The sequence below is a fragment of the Typopeltis vanoorti genome, chromosome 25 (genome assembly GCF_054136105.1).
Source record: "Typopeltis vanoorti isolate ZY-2024b chromosome 25, IOZ_Tvanoo_1.0, whole genome shotgun sequence".
Taxonomy (NCBI): domain Eukaryota; kingdom Metazoa; phylum Arthropoda; class Arachnida; order Uropygi; family Thelyphonidae; genus Typopeltis; species Typopeltis vanoorti.
Genome location: NC_143573.1, coordinates 73,027,682 through 73,045,298, shown reverse-complemented (window position 1 = coordinate 73,045,298; position 17,617 = coordinate 73,027,682). Strand labels below are relative to the sequence as shown.

The 17,617-nt window shown below is 36.9% G+C and overlaps 1 protein-coding gene across 2 annotated transcripts in view; it reads left to right on the top strand.

Annotated features, from left to right (window-relative positions):
• Positions 1-17,072, top strand: part of LOC150092848 (LIM domain only protein 3-like) — a 98,822-nt gene extending 81,750 nt beyond the window's left edge. For both annotated transcript variants that reach the window (XM_090414497.1, XM_090414496.1), the window contains exons 2-4: positions 4,594-4,864; positions 12,165-12,290; positions 15,071-17,072. In XM_090414497.1, coding sequence (XP_090270623.1) covers positions 4,599-4,864; positions 12,165-12,290; positions 15,071-15,281 — 603 coding nt within the window. In that variant the 5' untranslated portion in view covers positions 4,594-4,598 and the 3' untranslated portion in view covers positions 15,282-17,072. The remainder of the gene's footprint in view (positions 1-4,593; positions 4,865-12,164; positions 12,291-15,070) is intronic.
• The last annotated feature ends 545 nt before the right edge of the window (positions 17,073-17,617 follow it).

The following is a 17,617-nucleotide window of genomic DNA, read 5'->3' as shown; positions in this document are numbered from 1 at the left end:
CTGATCTTGCTGTAATGGCATCACCCGAACAGCCAGCCCGACTCCAGCACACAAGTAGGGCTATTAAAAGTGCTGAATTACGTGTACAAGGTATTAATACCCGCTAATGGACCTGCAGTTTTCACAATAAGGGGGATAGAAGCGAGTTTAAAATTCTTTAAGTGCCATGTAACTCTGCCCCCCCATCTTTCCTTCTTTCCCTTTAGTAATGGATGAATGAAGAGGCTTCAGGGGATTTTTGTATGACAGACGGCAGAGAAGAAATGATCGGGAGAAAAAAAAAAGAAAAAAGCATTCTGGTCAGTGAAGTAAATTGAGTTTTCTTATCGTAGACAGACTGGATATAACCATCTGCCAGCATTAAATTTGATTATAGGTAGTGCAGCGACTCTTAATCATCTTTTAGTTTAGTCATGACGTTGCCAGGATAATTTAGAGACGAGGCTCAAATTGGAGGCATACAAGACGTCTGATTTTTTTAAGTGGTGGGTGGGAAAAGGAGGTATTTGACAGCAACAGAATTTTATCGGAATATTTAAAAAAAAAAAAAAAAAATACAAAGCACCCACTGCTTTATAGTAAGATATTTTAAGTAACTAAAATCCATACGTCTCTTGAAGAGCATTTGGTTCAAATCCCGTCTACAGTAGTAATCTTCCTGTTGCAAAATAGATACAATTCGTTCTCTTCATGGCCTTTGTTATCATGACAACATCTCAACTGATTGTCATCTCTACTGATTTTGAAGAGTTTAATCTGAAACTCAGGCAAACATTATCTAAGCTGAGGCTCAGATAACCTGTTATATATTCTCAATTTAAGTGGATTATTTTCCTGTTTGCCTAGCGAATAAATTACGTTCGCTTGGATAATGTATGACGTATATCCAATAAGTTGTGTTTTTGCTTTCGTTATGAATAAATAAACTATGTATATCTTTTCTTCGTTAGGTAAAGAAGAAGGTAATCCACTTAAATTTGAAATGTATAACAGTTCATCTGAGCCTCAGCTCAGATAACCTTATCTGAGTTTCAGATTGTGAAGGTAAATGTCTAATGGAGTTTAAAGGCATGCCAAACAAAAACAAAAAGGTTTTACCCTAGGATACAGGAAACTGAAAGAAACCAGGATTTCAAACATGGCTTTTGCAGATGATGTAGTGATTCTAGCAAATACAGCTGAAGATTTGCAGTATAACATCAACATTTGGTATGAAGAAACAAAGAAAAGGAATGTGACCATAAATAAAACTAAAACAATGATCATGTCTAGAAACCAATCAAAACACATGATAAAAATAAAGAACCGTCAACTGGAACAAGTCCACTCCTTTCAATACTTGGGATCATATATACAAGAACATAGTAGACTAGACACATAAACTAACAACAGTGAGAACTCGGGGAACAAAGCTATTCTATGCAATGAAAGGCCCACTCCTAGATAAGAAAGAAGTCACCCAGAATACCAAAATAGCAGTGTACTGTTCAGTGTTTCTACCAACATTAACATACAGTTGCAAGTCTTGGTGTTTAACAACAGGAAATACAAATAAACTACAAACAATTGAAATGAAATATCTTAGGAAAGTGGCACAAAAAACAAGACTAGACCGAATAAGAAATCAAACTATAAGAGACAGCCTTCAAGTTGCACCTCTGAACCAATTCATAACACAAGCCCAAATGAGGTGGTTTGGACACCTTAATCGAATGGAAGAATAGCAAAAACTGTATACGAAAGCCAGAAATTAGGAAAAAGAAACATAGGCAGACCCAGGAAAGGTTGGCAAAAGGAAATTGAAGAAAAATTGGAAAAGAAGCGAAAGAACAAGCCTTGGACAGGACGGCATGGAAATCTCTTTGGCAAAATCTTGACGCTTAAAAGCACAAGAGATCATAGACCAAGAAGAAGGTAAATTGTCAGAATCGGTGAAGCTATCAAATTTAAGGAGCAAATTTAGATGCTGCTTCCCTGTTAAAACAGGAAAAGACAAATTTGTGATGTTTCATTGTTTGGAATTACTTTTAAACACCCAAGATCATAAAGGGTGTATGAAATGCGATGTGTGCTTCGGCCAGTTTGTGTCATTTCAGGGGAGGGAGGGATCTGTCACCTTCAACTAAAAGCAGTTATAAAACTGTTTCCTTGTATTCCAGAATAGATTTGAACCCAAGACACGTTCCAAGAAGATACCCAGAACTAATTCTCGCCTATTACTTTATTCTTCCTTTTTTTTTTTTAATAATTCTCCAATCATTCGCAAGTTCCAAAGCATCATCATTATAACACTTATCTGTGTAAGATACTTCAAACAGCCTTTACTTCCTTCAATATTTCCTAAATTATTCTCAACTAAACAAACATTTGACGCGTTTAAGCTGTTTATTAATTGTATTATCATCCACGTTTTGTCCTTAACGTTGATAGTTTAGAAATCCCAACAGCTTTCATTAGCCAAGTTTCCTTTCCGCTTGAAGAGTCGGAGTTCAATTGTTGGCAGCGAAACGGGGTCCGCAGAGAGCTCATCAATAGGAGTGACAAAAAGATATATTTTTTTGTTGTTGTTTTCCCCTTTGTTTATTTCTTTCTAGGGGGAGGGAGGTAATTTCAGCACGATGTATTGATGTGAAAACAAACCCCTGGATCTCCCGTGATTATTACGTTTCCAAATACTTGAGTGTGTTCACGAGACTCTTTCTTTGATTCCTTAAGGAAGATAAATTTTTTAACACCTAAGTATTTGTTTTCCTCATTTTGCGCATCTGTTATTTGCACCTAGGAGAGTTTAAGACGCCATATCTAGAGATAGAGGGAATGCACGAATTAAAAAAAAAAATAATAAAATCCCCCGGGTAATAGGCTGTCCATGTTAAAATTTAAAACTCAATTTAGTCCGAGATACACACACTATTAGCACGTTCTGTTGTGATCTCTTACTTTTCTCCAAACATGCTGCCTAGATCAGCAATTTTCTGGAGTCTCTTTTCTCTCGAGGTTGTGATTTGTAATAAGTTGCGGGAATTTTTAAACTATAGCCTAAAGAGATGTGATCTCTAAGGCCAATGTTACCATGCAACATAAAGCAATTAGCGCCATTGTTTACGAGAATACATCTATCATGCTAATGTTGGAACAGCTATCATTGTTGTCAAGAGAACAGTATATTATTATTCCATTGTTGCGATCGGTGACGTCATGCTGAGAATATCAGTAACCAGGTGCCATGGGAATGTTTAAACTCGAATATTCAGTCTTTTATGATAATTTACAGCAGCAGACCTGATTTTCAGCTTTTGTTAACACAAAATGATAGCAAGATTCATGAATAGAATTGAGATAAATTCATCATTTGTTTAATATGGTACGGCATTTCATGAAATATTTTGTATAGTATGTTGCCAAATGAGAGTAACAATTGGAATATTCACTTGATGAGATAATGCTAACATTCACTACTGTTAACGATGTCTACAATTATTTCTCTTGGATGAAAGCCTGAAATGGTGGAAATATTAATTGGCTGCTTTAGCATTATGCCAGGAGGCAAATCTATCTTTTTGTGAAGACAGAACCCGAGTTCGAGGAGGGAAAAATCGTGCCACCTTTCTGCTATTTAATTTTGGAAAGCCTTTATATACAGTACTCTTTGACCCAGGCGGAATTTAAACCCTATGCCTGTCGCCCAAAGGGTAGAGGTTTTTATTTTATATTTTAAGATCTTCAATTATAGACGTAGCGTCTAGCATTCATTTTTATCTGGGACTCTAATAGCATTGTAGAAAGGTCGCTGATGAGTGGGGGGGGGGTGAAGGCTTTCAAAATTTAGTCATAAGATCGAGTCACGTGCTACTGGTTGATATCAGCTTCCTTTTAGTGATAACCAACAAAACAGACGACATTGGGAATTCAGATAATAATGAAATACACAATGATTTCTGATACTGTGTACTCTATTTGTGCACTATAATTGCAATACTGTATCCATAATGGTGGCTGGCTCGGCCTATCCACAGAGAAACCACTGTATAATTATAAAGCCAAAGTTATATAATCAGCCCTTATATGTATGCTGGTTATTCCAGACATAATGATACCGCTACAAGAAAGGGGAAGGCACAAATGAATGTATAATTAGCTTACATAGATAGAAGCGTTTTATGCTTTGTGTTTTGAACCTTTTATGGTCAATGCTTAATCAGTGCAGAAGGCATGTTATTAATCCACTTCTTTATGTGTAATACTTAAATTGATGCTGTACGCCATGCAGATGATGGACGGTCGAGATAGCATTGGTTACTATTAGCATCAGCTGGTATTATTCTCTTATGCTGCGATGCATTGTTAGACAAATATTGTTGCTATGTTGTCAAGGCAATGCCAGCTGTTTGAAGCAGTTATAATAATATCGATTCAAGCATTTCTAACATAGCAAATCTTCAATCACCACTGCTTCTAAAATAAGCTTCGGTTAAAAACGAAATATGCTCCTTATATTTTCACAGAAAAATAGCTTTTTATCTGTTCATTTTTAAATGGAAAAAATACACGGAAGTGTTCCACTGCTAATTAATGGTTTTCCATTTCTTACAGAAACTATGATGGACTTGAAGACAGAAGGGACCCAGAGGAAAAGGGGTCCTTCGTCCTCCGTTACTGCGTCTGTAGGACCAGTGTCACGTGAAAATCTAGAATGTGCTGCTTGCCAGAAACCTATCAGAGAAAGGTATTTATTGAAGGCTTTAGACCAGTTCTGGCATGAAGACTGCCTCAAATGTGCCTGTTGCGACTGCCGATTAGGAGAAGTTGGCTCAACTCTGTTTACAAAGGCTAATTTGATCCTCTGTAAAAGGGATTATCTCAGGTGAGTCATTCCGATAACTAATTAAATGCTTTTATTCAAAAACATGCATCAAACATCTACCAACAGATTATTATTGTTCACATTAGTCGTTCTCTGAGTGTCCTAAAAAAAATTCTGGCCTCTGATCTGAGCACCCTAAAAAAATTCTGGACTCTGTGCTCTGAGTGCCTTAAAAAATTCTGGACTCTGTGCTCTGAGTGCCTTAAAAAATTCTGTGCTCTGTGCTCTGAGTGCCTTAAAAAATTCTGTGCTCTGAGTGCCTTAAAAAATTCTGTGTTCTGAGTGCCTTAAAAAAATTCTGGACTCTGTGCTCTGAGTGCCTTAAAAAAATTCTGGACTCTGTGCTCTGAGTGCCTTAAAAAATTCTGGACTCTGTGCTCTGAGTGCCTTAAAAATTCTGGACCCTGCTTTGAGTGCCCTAAATTTCTGGACCATGCTAACGAGGGTAACTAGATTAGTGACCTCTACTCATTGCTTGACTCCATTTTCTTTCAACAGTTCAGTTTCTGGTGCATTTATTTTCTGCAGATATTTCCACGATCACTATTTATCTGAAATTATAGTAATAACCTTCCCATCACCCACATACCAATATCCTCCGAAGCTGTTAGAACACGTCTGTTCGTCACCATCTGCGAACTTGTCAAACAAAGAAAAGAGCTTCGATTAAATAAGAATAAAATGCAACTGCTATGTGCGATCATTCTCTCTCTCTCTCTCTCTCTCTCTCTCATTCTTACGATGCTCCATGCTCTGTGTAATGATGCAAAAATTGCTGGCAGTGAGTCATATTGACGCACGGATTACAGCGAAATCCCCAACCATAAACGTGTTCCAAGCTTCATCCATTTTCGGCTGCTTATTTTTAGGTTTTTCGGACTGCTTGTCTTCCAGTGCGCGTTTCCTCGTTGTCACGTGCTGTTCTCTCATTAAACGTCCACCCTCCTACCACGCACACACACACACACATACACACAGCAGGCCTGCTCTTTAATGAGGTCCGTCTCCTAAAATCGTTTGCCGTCAAAGATACGTCTCCCGATAATGAGGACCAGATAGTCCCGGGTCAGCTAATGCTTGCAAAATAGATGGCGCTAGTTCGCTCTCGGCTGTTAATTACAAGTAATGCGCTAGTCCTGGGTTAGCAATGTGAGCCACAATGCGTGCACTTAATTGGATAGCGATACTGCGTGCAGATAATCTTTCCCTCTTCAATATTTCTTGTCATATTTTCTTGATAATGTTTTGCTTTCTGTAGAGGGCGCTTTTTTCTTTTTTTTTTTTTTTCCAAAAAGATCAGCATTTCTTGATTTTTATTTTGTTTATGTTAAGTAATTAAATACAACCCTTTTTTACGAGAATTCGTTAGCACCTTTGAGGGGTCCTAATAAACCGGCTGCACATGAACTTTTTACGAACCTCATCGACACGTGACTTGGTTTGTTATCTCCACTGTTGTACCACAAATCAGCGTCCTTTAACAACAAACAGGATGAATTAATTCAAAAATTAAGTCGCCGAATGTCGTCATTATTTTTAATTGCAATACACCGTTTATTTGCGTTTTATTTTTTACGTTGTTTTGGGTCATCTTAATTGCTGTTAGATTTATGCATCGTTAGAAAAACTGACAAGACATTCCTTTTTTATTCGATCCGAAATTAAGCCTAAATATTACATCTTTAGATCGGAAAGCTATGAAATAACTCTTCAATAATGCCAGTGCATGGATTTTAATAACTAAAAAGTTGTATTTAACACTTAATTTTTGAATTTTGACGTTAATATAACATCCAAATTAAAAAAAAAAAAAAACTTAAATTAAGATCCAAAGGCATTCTTGTCAGAATAAAGCATTTGGCTCTTTAAGTGATTGTTATATGCACCTATCGAGAGTATAAAAAATAAAACCATCTGACATGAGATGATTGCTCCAGTTAGACATTTCTTGCTCTCTTAACGTTCTGCCTGATTTCTGATGAGCACCAATTTTGTCGAAACGGCTCTCAGGCCAGTGAAACCTAAACACACTCATAAAAAGGAATATATGGATTGAGTTCGTGTCTTTTAAGTAGTGCAAACCAAGACAACCTCCTATGCCACAGTTTATACTTATATAAACTCTCAAGAAAATTTACGCTGGCTGGAAAATCTGAATGGATATTCTTTCTATACTTTAACAACTTATACGACGCTAATGGTCAATAATAATTAAAGTTTAGAGATAGCGAATTTTTAGTTAAAATAAAGGCTACATCTCTCTCTCTCTCGGCATTTCAACTCACCTATGTTTTCTTTATATGTTATGTTTGTATTGTTCATTCAAAAGAGAGCTCTGAGATTATTAAAATAAATAAATAAATGCCATACTTTTTTTTATAAGCAAGGATTAAAAAAGAAATCTTGGGAACGAAAGGGTTTCGTTCGTTTGTTTTGATGTTTGTTGACATCGGAATTCCACGCTACCTTGTTTCTTGAAGGAAATTCCGTTTATTTTTGCATATGTTTTATGGAAAGGGCTTAAAAATGCCACAAACTGCGAAAAGCAATCACTCTTTTCATAAAAGAAACATGAATTTCATAATAATAATAATGTTTTTTTTTTTTCACATGCAAAAGAAATGAAATTGCTTTCAAAAATGGCCAATTATGGTGAATCAGACTTTCATCAAGAAAGAGCCCTTTCTTCATAGCCCAGATTTTTCTCAATCCCCGGAAAAGATTCATAAAAGGCTTTGTATTAAAGCATATTACATACAAGCAGAGTATACTTTAAAAGGAAACGGTTTTTAATTTAAAAAAAGTTGAAATGTTTTTTATAATTCGGTATCATAATATAAGTCGGCTTTCAATCAACTATATTCATTAATTTTTGTAACTGTTTACCTGAACAATTTTTAATAATTCAAATGTAAACAAAAATTAAAATTTTTGCTTTATTGTGTATACTAGTAAAAATAAATTAAAAAAAAAAAAAAACGTTTCATGATGCCTAAACCTGCAAGTGTCCTTGAGAAATAAACTAAGGCTAAAACAACTAAATTAAGTACTTGCAGATTATTTTTATTTTTCTAATTTAGGCTAATAAAATTGTTCATTCTATTCTGATTATCTTTTCTTTGGCTGATCAAACAAGTCAACCGAAGTTCATAGCCTACATTAACAACTACTTTACAGTAACGAACATTCTTCATAAGGAGCTGATTCAGATCAATTGACTGTATTTAAATGTGTTTAACCTTTCTCTGTTGAAGGCTTCCGATGTCAACATTCCTCAATCATTTCCACTAACTCACCCTTCCATCTTCTCTCTGGTTTTCCCGGTATTTGTCTTCCTTCGCATGGATGCCATTGGGTGATTATCATTGTCCATCTATTGCTGTTCATCTGTGCAATATGTCCTGTCCATCGCCATTTTAATTCTAAAATATCTTCCCATATGTCCAACACTTTTGTTTCTGTTGTTATGCGTATTTTATTAAAATAAATAAAATTTAAATTATATATATATATATATTATTTAACATTGTAATATTTAAAAGGAGGATAAATCGCATTTATAACAACAATTTACGATATTTCTTAAACCTGATAACACACACACACACACACACACACACACACACACACGGAAGGGGGGGGGAACGAATATAAATTACGGTGGTTCTGTTCTGTTTTAAGTGTTAAATGCCAAACTGTCATTTTAATTATTAGATAATCATTACCATTCGCGGAATTCTAGCTGTCCCTAAACAAATTGCAGATGAACATAATGATGATAACGACGCAAATTTATTTTCATCTAAAAATAATTGCGCATTGATTGGGTGAAACTCATGATGTAAATGAAGGGAATGGATGAGACGTAAATAGCTTCAGATACTTTGAATATTGGTTTTGGTTAATGATGGTTTCGTATTTGAATTTAGCCACGTATACACGTGGGACATAATAATGTTTGCCAGCTCATTATACAAGATCTGATTAATCCACACACCGTATAGTCCATTTCATTTGTCTTTCGTCCGAGATGGGTTACGTCTCCTAATTAAGGGTTTGAGGCAGCTGCCTCCTTCGAACTCCTATGTTGCATCGCCAAAAGAGCGAGTAGTCTGTACGTGTGTGTGTGTGTTCACGAAGTCGATCTGTTTTCAGGAACGAAAATCCAAGTTTCCGGAAGGGAAACCCCTCAACCACTGTATGAAACTAACTATCTCACCTTTAATTGAAAAGCTCTGATAATTCTTCGCGTCAGACGGGATTCGAACCCATATCTCTTCAACCCAAGGGCTCCGTAGAAACCAACTGAACTACAAAGGCTTCGTATGTTACTTATTTATGATCTACATCAGGAGTGTTCCGTGATGGTAATCTCACACGTAGAAACTGTCTTTGGGTCAACGTTTCTTTTTATATATTACGAAGACATTCTTATTCTTGACCTGAAAAAACTAGAATCCGCCTTCAAAACATTCCTAACTTAGTCTACACTATTTCAACGTCATATTTTTATGTAGAGGGAGGGTGAAACGGAATTTTTCGGTTTGTAGGCCAACCGCATTTTTTCCCCGAGTTTGTTCTATTTAACGGTCCCGAGCATTTATAAACATTTCACTCCAACCCTCGTGTCACCGTCATTCAGAGGAGTGAGTCGGCTCATAAATATCACTGCTTTATGCTTGCAGTGTCTTATTCCCGTACGTCATCATCCGAAGTACAGTGCACAAGTCGCCAGTGAAGCTCAAGTATTTATGGCAATGGCGATGTCGAAAAGGTCATTAGTTGCGTTCATATATCTTGGAGTATTTTCTTTCTCGTCATCCCCCCCTTCTTAAAGCTGTCACTTTTAAGAATTCCTTCTAATTAGATTATATATTAAGGATTTCGCAATTCCCAAAAACGTATATTATACAGATGGACGCCCATTGGTGGAGAATTAATCGAAAGAGGTCGCTGATTCGATTATAAGAGGTTTAATGCAATTAGGATTATTCCACTGTGAAAACTTCGGGTTTGTCGTTGAGGGAGAGAAAGAGAGAGATTGGAACGATTAATGCTGATGTCTTCATCAATCATACACAGAAGAAATATGGCCTAATGTGAATATGTTGATTCCCAAGAAGAATCGCACTTCTAGGGAAGAAAAAACCAACAAGCTTTATCACTCCTTCAGATCATAGCAGCTCCGAAAAGCCATGGTTTTATATTTCATTGAAAAACTACACCGTTCTTCGAACATAGCATACTTATGGTCTGCCAATTGTTGAGTTCATGACTACTGACGATTTATAGACCCATAGGGTGACGAGAAAATGCAAATAAAAACTACCGCCACTGTCAATCCTAATCCCAAGCGGTATTTTGCAAATCTAAAATAGTACGAATTCTACTATCGTGTTCGTTTTATTCATTTTGTTTTATTTATTTATTTATTTTTTTAATCAACGCTCCCAAATTATTAAATCCATAATTCTCGGACAAACAGCAGCCTCCAGTCCTTTCGTTTGGAAAGACTTGGCTTCAAATCCCATGTAAGACGCGAGAACCTCCATCAGACTGGTTAACTCGCCTTCATTAAAACCAGTCTCATCTGGAGGTGTTCCTTCCAGAAACAAACCAGCTAGAAGTTGCATATATGCAGTTTAGAGACATGGAAAACAATGTATAAGATGGGATTAACCACCTCATCATACCAGTTGGCAGGTTTCTAAAAGCCACTTTGGCCCATGGCCGGTAATCCTCACAGGAAAGAAAAGATGAGCTGAGAATCCATGCACATCGCTGCATTTACTTGATGCTTACAACCTTTGGTGGGATTGTGATAGAAAAATGTAAACTCTGAATTACCATAGATTGTTATGAGTAAAATATACCATCCATTATTCTTTGTTATGATTATATATTACATTTGTAAACCGTATAACGTATGCTTGTTGTTACATCTGCGAGTAACTAAAGAATTTGTACAGGGTAATTCATACAGAACCGATTGCTTCTACATCGCAGTCGAATAAATGCACGTGATCAGAGTTTTAGATCATCTTACGTTGAATAGCTTAGCAATTCGCAAATGGATCGAGACGAATCCGTGCTGCCATTTCTGACCTGTATATGGCTATCAGTGTTCTGCCTGTATACTTCTTGGTAATTTCCATGAACGCAGAAGAAACACTGGTAGAGGTTCAACCCTAGAAAACCGACTTAAAAAAAAAACTTTTTTTGACCCGTTTTGCAGGCCGTTTCCGAGTTAGTACATTCCCCTCCTCTCCCAAGCACAGGCGAGTAGGCTTTTTCTTCCTGAAATTCACCATTTTATCCCCTATAAAAATAAATAAATAAAAGACGATAGTAGAATTCGCACTATTTTAGATCGTAAAAATACCGTTTGGGGGTTAGGAACTCTAGATCGCGGTAGTTTTTATTTGCATTTTCTCGTCACCCTATGGGTCTATAAATCGTCAGTAGTCATGAACTCAACAATTAGTGATGACCTTGGGTTAATGGTTGATTTTGTAACGATGAGCCTGTTACGGGAGCTCATCATTCCATCTTCTGACATCATGGGAAATGTTTCCAGCTGTCGAAATGTTAATTAGAGATTTTAATTAAAATATCTATTACATTATAGTTTCAGAAAAAAATAAAAGAGAAAAAAAAATTATGACGTCATATTCTTCGTCATAATGAATTACATTATTAAATCATGACGAAGAATATGACGTCACAGCTGCATCCATTTATGGAAATTTCACACAATGCATTACATAAAAAGTGGTCTTTGGCCCTAACTTTTTTTGGGACATCGGTCAGCCGACTTTACTTTGGTCATTTGTCGGCAGATTAGTACGATCTCTAGCCGACATGAGAATATGGTGAAAACTGCCGCCATTTTCTGTTTCTAATGCTAACTAGTATAGTTAAGTGCTTTCTATAGTTAGTTTTTAGGAGTTGCAAAGTTAAAAATCCCCGTTTCTTCTGTAATAATAATAATAAATGCTCAAGAAAAATGTTGAAGAATTATATACTGGCATAAATTCAATTACTTACCATATCATGAATATTTAAATTTCTTTGTTCTGACTCTCTCTCTCTCGGCATTAATTGTATTCTTCTAAACAAAGAAAGAAAACTGATTTCACTGATGTGAGTCTTAAACAACTGCTAAATAAAAATCACTCTTGTTATTTCTTTCTTTCGGAAGGGTTGTTTTACTTCTTGCGAGTTGAATCATGTTTTGAAATTAATTTCTACCGCATTTATTTGGAGCTCTTGAAACTCACAGCTTGATCTGATATTGCAGACTCTTCGGGACAACAGGTCTTTGTTCGGCGTGCAACAAAACCATCCCAGCGTTCGAGATGGTGATGAAAGCTCGAGGGAATGTTTACCATCTAGAGTGTTTCGCCTGTCAGCAGTGCAATCACAGGTAAGTGTATGACCGAGTTTACGGTGATCTAAATACGATAATCCAAACATTGTTGCAAATGAAAAAAAAAATAAAAATAAAAAAAAAAATCTCGCGCATTTAAGTTTGCGAAGTTATCACGCTTGAGTGATTGCACATTAACGTTTTAAAAAACCGAATCATTTTCTTTTGTTTCATTCTCATTAATATTGATGGAATTTAAATTTATCCAACAGAAGCCACAATAGAAATCACCTTGCTTTGTTTATAACTGTGTGGACTCGCTCTGTTATAAGTAATTGGCAAGTTTTTTTTAATAACGATTCGTCAGATCTTAAGATTGTTAATGTGTGCCAAAAATAAATCGGTTTAATGCATAAATACTGAAGCTTCACTCAGTTATTCAAGGATCAAATACTTCTTAACATGTTGAGCAATCTTTGACATTTAATCTTCCACTGAATAAGAATTTGCCTATGTTCTCATACCGTTGTTGTTATTAACTCTGATCATATTCATGGGGGTATTAGTCCTATTTGATAACAAAGATGTCTAAATAGTATTTTAACATTAAGAACCTTCTCTCGAAATCTATCCATATATTTAAGCACGCACACGGCGTTTGCTTTTAAACAAATGAAAAAAAAACGACAATGTATTATGACGTAAGAATCAAATCATAATAATGGTACTGGAAACACGTGCGCATTCAGAAATGTACCGTTTTCTCTTTTTCACAGTAAAACACGTTAACCATTGTTAAGCTCGTTGCATTCATTTGCGTGAATCAAGTTTAGTTCAGTTTGAAGTGTAAACTATTTCATGCACCAAGTAAAACTCTTTCCATTTTTTTCTCCTGTTTCTTGATAACCAAATAATGAGGCAAAACGAATGAATAAAACTCTGATTTCCAGTCATTGGCAGGAGATGGAAGTAACATTATCTCTTCAATAACATTTAAATATAGTTATTCCCTTCAAGGACTCAGAAGCTCGTCTTTATTAGTCCGTTGTAACGATAGACAAGAGTCCATTGCGTGTTGATGGATGAACGCAAACATTTGTATGAACATCAATTATATATTAATTAACTGCTGAATATCGTTCATCAAACAGATGAGTCTGTCTGTGACGTATGCAGAACACTGCCAGTTAAAGGCGAAACACTTCATCTGTGTATGATTCTACTTCATTCGCAGAGAAACAGACAGATAGTTTATGATGCACTTTGAAGGGCGCAAATTTAGAGACTTTGCGGCAGAGAAACGATAATCGGATTTAACACAAATGCTCTCTAGACGATAGGTGCGATTCTACTCGCCAACTGGAACCTTTTTTTTCCGGCTGAAGAAAAGCATTTCTTAAACCTAAAAGGCTTAAAATTAGTCTATCTTTGGCACAGGCAGGATGGGGCTTCTCCTCACCGAAATTTAGGACTTAAATCCCTCATTTTAAAATAAATCAACAGTAGAACACTATTACAGGTATTATATATACCTCATAGGGTTGAAGACTACGAGATAATAACACTTGCTTGTTGTAATTTCTCCCCCAAAAGTCTCTAGTTTCACTGATAGCCTTGGACTCACTGTCAGTGATACTGAAGGGTCTCTGACTGGCTGCCTACCAATCTTCAAAAGTTATTTAAGGTTGAAAGGAGCTGACCCTTTTGGTGCACCGACTGTTTGAATCCAAGTGGAGGGATACAAGAATTGGTTCAAATAAGCAACGCTAGGGTGTGATTGTGTACCTTTCTTTGTTCAAGACACGCACTATACATACAGTCGTCGGTCCTCTACTCAAAACGGATGTCTCGAAATGCTTTCTGTATCGGCCTGAATGGCACAGTCGTTACCAAATACGTTGTCTGATCAACACGGGTCAATTTTCCCCGTCTCATTATTATCCCATTACGAGCAATTGCTTTACATCACGACTAGATTACAGCGCAGTTTCATTCTGACGTCACAGTTTGGAACTAAGCTTAACTTCTGCTGCCAGTGACCGGCAACGATGATAAATATTCCAGCGAAATTCGCTCCCACCTCTTTTTGTTTGATCAAGGAACAGCAAAACTAGGAAAGAGTCGTTTATTTCCTCCTCGCTTTGATAAACACTTCTGGAAGTGTTTATCAAAGTGATTTATATTCGGGATAAGATTCGTTATGAGTTACACCTTTAAGTAATGTGCTGTTCCTATTGCAGAACATCGGAGGAAATGTCTTTTTCTGGTGAGCTGAACTCTGGTGATGGTTTCTACAGTTTGAAGGCGGTCCCTAAACTAGAAATATTTGTTATAATTTAATTTTATAGTTAATTAGAATCCTCCAAATATCAAAATTCTGTTCTGAATCACAATCCGATGGGCATCGTGATAATGGCTCTTCTGATTGGAAAGAATTACGTTTATTGTCCTTGACACTTTTGAAAACTAAATTTTTTGCCAAAGGAACAGTTTGAATAGGCGTGGCCATATTATTAAAAACGAATCGCGTTACATTAATAACATAATAGTTAACTCAGGAAGTGAGAAAGTAATTAATATCTTTGCTTTCCTTCGTGATTTTATATATAAAAGCAGGGTTGTTGTTATAGCAAGGTGATACGACACACACACACACACACACACACACACACACACACGGTGTTTTTCCTTGCGAAAGTGGTAAAATATAAAACAGCTTCCTTCTGTGAGTCTTGTTCCTTTGCAACAATCTAAAAAAATTCTCAAAACTGAACTGACACCGCATCCATACAAAGAGATGTTTTCGGTTACTCAATTTTTCTATTTTTGCATTGCAGATTCTGCGTGGGAGACCGATTCTATCTGTACGACAACAAAGTCCTTTGCGAATACGACTACGAGGAGCGCGTTCTCTTCGCCAGCCTGCCCTACACCTACAACAGTCTGGACCAGATACAAAGACAGACAGACAACCTGACTCCCTTCTCCCAAGATGACGCGTCGAGTGGCTACGGCAGTCCGAGCTCGTTGCTAAGTGATGGCAAGTAGCCCCTGCCACTTGCTGTTTTCGCCGACCCCCCTCTTAAAAGTCTGTAGTAGTCTGGACGAGACTGGGAGGATGACGATGGAGGGACTTTGCAGGCCGCGTTGTCCACACGAGGCCGTCGGCCATCACAGCTGCAGATTATTGCGCGTGACAGCGGGGGTAGGAGTCGTTAGGTTACACGTGAGTGACATCAAGTGGACTTTTTGGAGTCGGAGTGCACGGTTCGCGTCTTAACAATCGGTGTGTGCGGCGGTGGGGCCGACGAACGGATCGAAAAATGTTACAGAATTTCGCCTTCGAGCTCCGTCAAATGTCGACGGTATCGGAAGGGGAGGGGGGGGAAAGAGAAAGAAAGAAAGAAAGAGAAAGTCTCTCGCCTAATTCGGCGAGCGCAGTTACAATTTTTTTCCCCTCTTCTCCTCTTTCCCCCTCCGAGAATCACGTGCATGCACTGTGTCCTTTTTGTGTGCCAGCTGTCAACATTATTTACCACCGCTTTCTTTTCGTCGTACATCTGCCACTGTGAAGAAGATGCACGTGCCAGGGTTAAGAAATGCGAATGAAAGAGGGTTAGGAATTGAAGAGGGAGAGCGAAAGAAAGAAAAAAAAAACATCCAAGAAAGTGACGATCAATATTATAACCGAACTGGTTGTTTTCTTTATGTATGTTTATTTCTGGACAACGCTTGCCATGCACCGTATGTGAAAACAACATCCAATTTTAAACTGCATTTCTTCCTTCTCTCTCCTCTTGCTTCCTACAAAATATCAGTAATATCCCATTTATTGTTAGTATTCCAAAAAGACAAAAACTATCGGTCAAGTACAACAATGAGTTTACAGCAATGGTAATGACGAGATGCTTCGTGAATTGTTTAGTTACGTGCTGGGTTGAAAATAGTTTAGTTTCACATCTACAAATGCCAGTTAGGGAGAACACTATCAGCAGAAACTGGAAATTGTTGAATAAATAGCACATCTTTTACCTTGTTCCCTATTTCCTGCTCCTTCGCCTGCAACATTCGAAATGTAAATATATTAGGCAAAGATGATGTTTTAAATAAATACCATTTATTGAAAGCAGTGCTTAAAACGTGCAATCTTCGCATAGACTGGGATTTGTTGGAGAAAACGAGTGCTTTTTTTGGGAGCTGAGGAAGAAATTTTTAATGATGAGTTGCAATCAAACTAACTGTATTGTTTTTCGGTGGTTGCATTTACGCCATTAATGTGGACATCATGTATGTGACAACATAAAAACTTTGTATAAATTTAGCAGATGCACTGTAAATTTCAAGTATGGTATTGTAACTATTTATATGGGGTAGATGAGAATTCCTTTAAATGTAGAATGTTGGTAATTTTGTTCTTTTCACCAATGTACAAATATATTTCAAATAGTAAACATAGGTGGCAGCTGAATTCTAGTTTTCTAACGCTTTTTAAGATAAAACTTTGAAATAATTACCACAGTTTGCACTGAAAATATTTCTTTTTGTTAGTTATTGAGTGTGACTGCCATGTTCTAATTGCTAACCATGCACACAAAAGGTAATACGATGTTCCATTTAAAGTTTTCTTTGGTTTTATTGTGTTTATTTCCTCTTTTTACTGACAGCTGTTTTCAATGGAACTTATAATAATAATCGTTGCTGATAATCCATAAGTGTATAGTGTATCTTTTTGGGCTTTGCATAAAGAAGCTGGGGACGACATCTACCTGCTGGTATTGGAAGCATGTCTTCCCCACTGTGTTATAGGCAACTGTAAAATAAAGGAAATGATACAATCGCCTCTGGTTATTGTTTTCATTCAGCTTTGAATTACATACATCACATCTCTCATATAAAACCACAATAATTTGATTTTTTAAATTTAAAAAAAAAATTGACGTTTCGATCATCACTACAACCATCTTCAGGTTAATTCTGTCTACTTGATGTGCCTATATTTAGAAAGAATATGCAAGTTTTACGTTTCTCGTGTGCACCGCAAAGGTGTACAATTTATTACAAATGTACCTTGCAGGATCTTTTTCTTTCGTTCTTTTCTTAGACTCCGAACAAGCACTTGCGAATTTAGTTCTATAAAGTTTCAAAATAAACTTAACACTGCAATCAACTACTCAACTATTTCTGTGCAGCTTAAAAAGTTTTCACTGATACCCTGTTGACCCGTGAGTGTCGGGCGAAGTGGCGAGAATGCGAGTTCTTTGAGAACGGAGTTGTTCACACTTTGCCTTCGTCAGGGAATATTTCCCACCTTTAATAGCCTTTCCTTGTCTGGTGGATAACAGAGTAAACCTCTCACGATTTCCTAGCACTTTATATACAGTCTT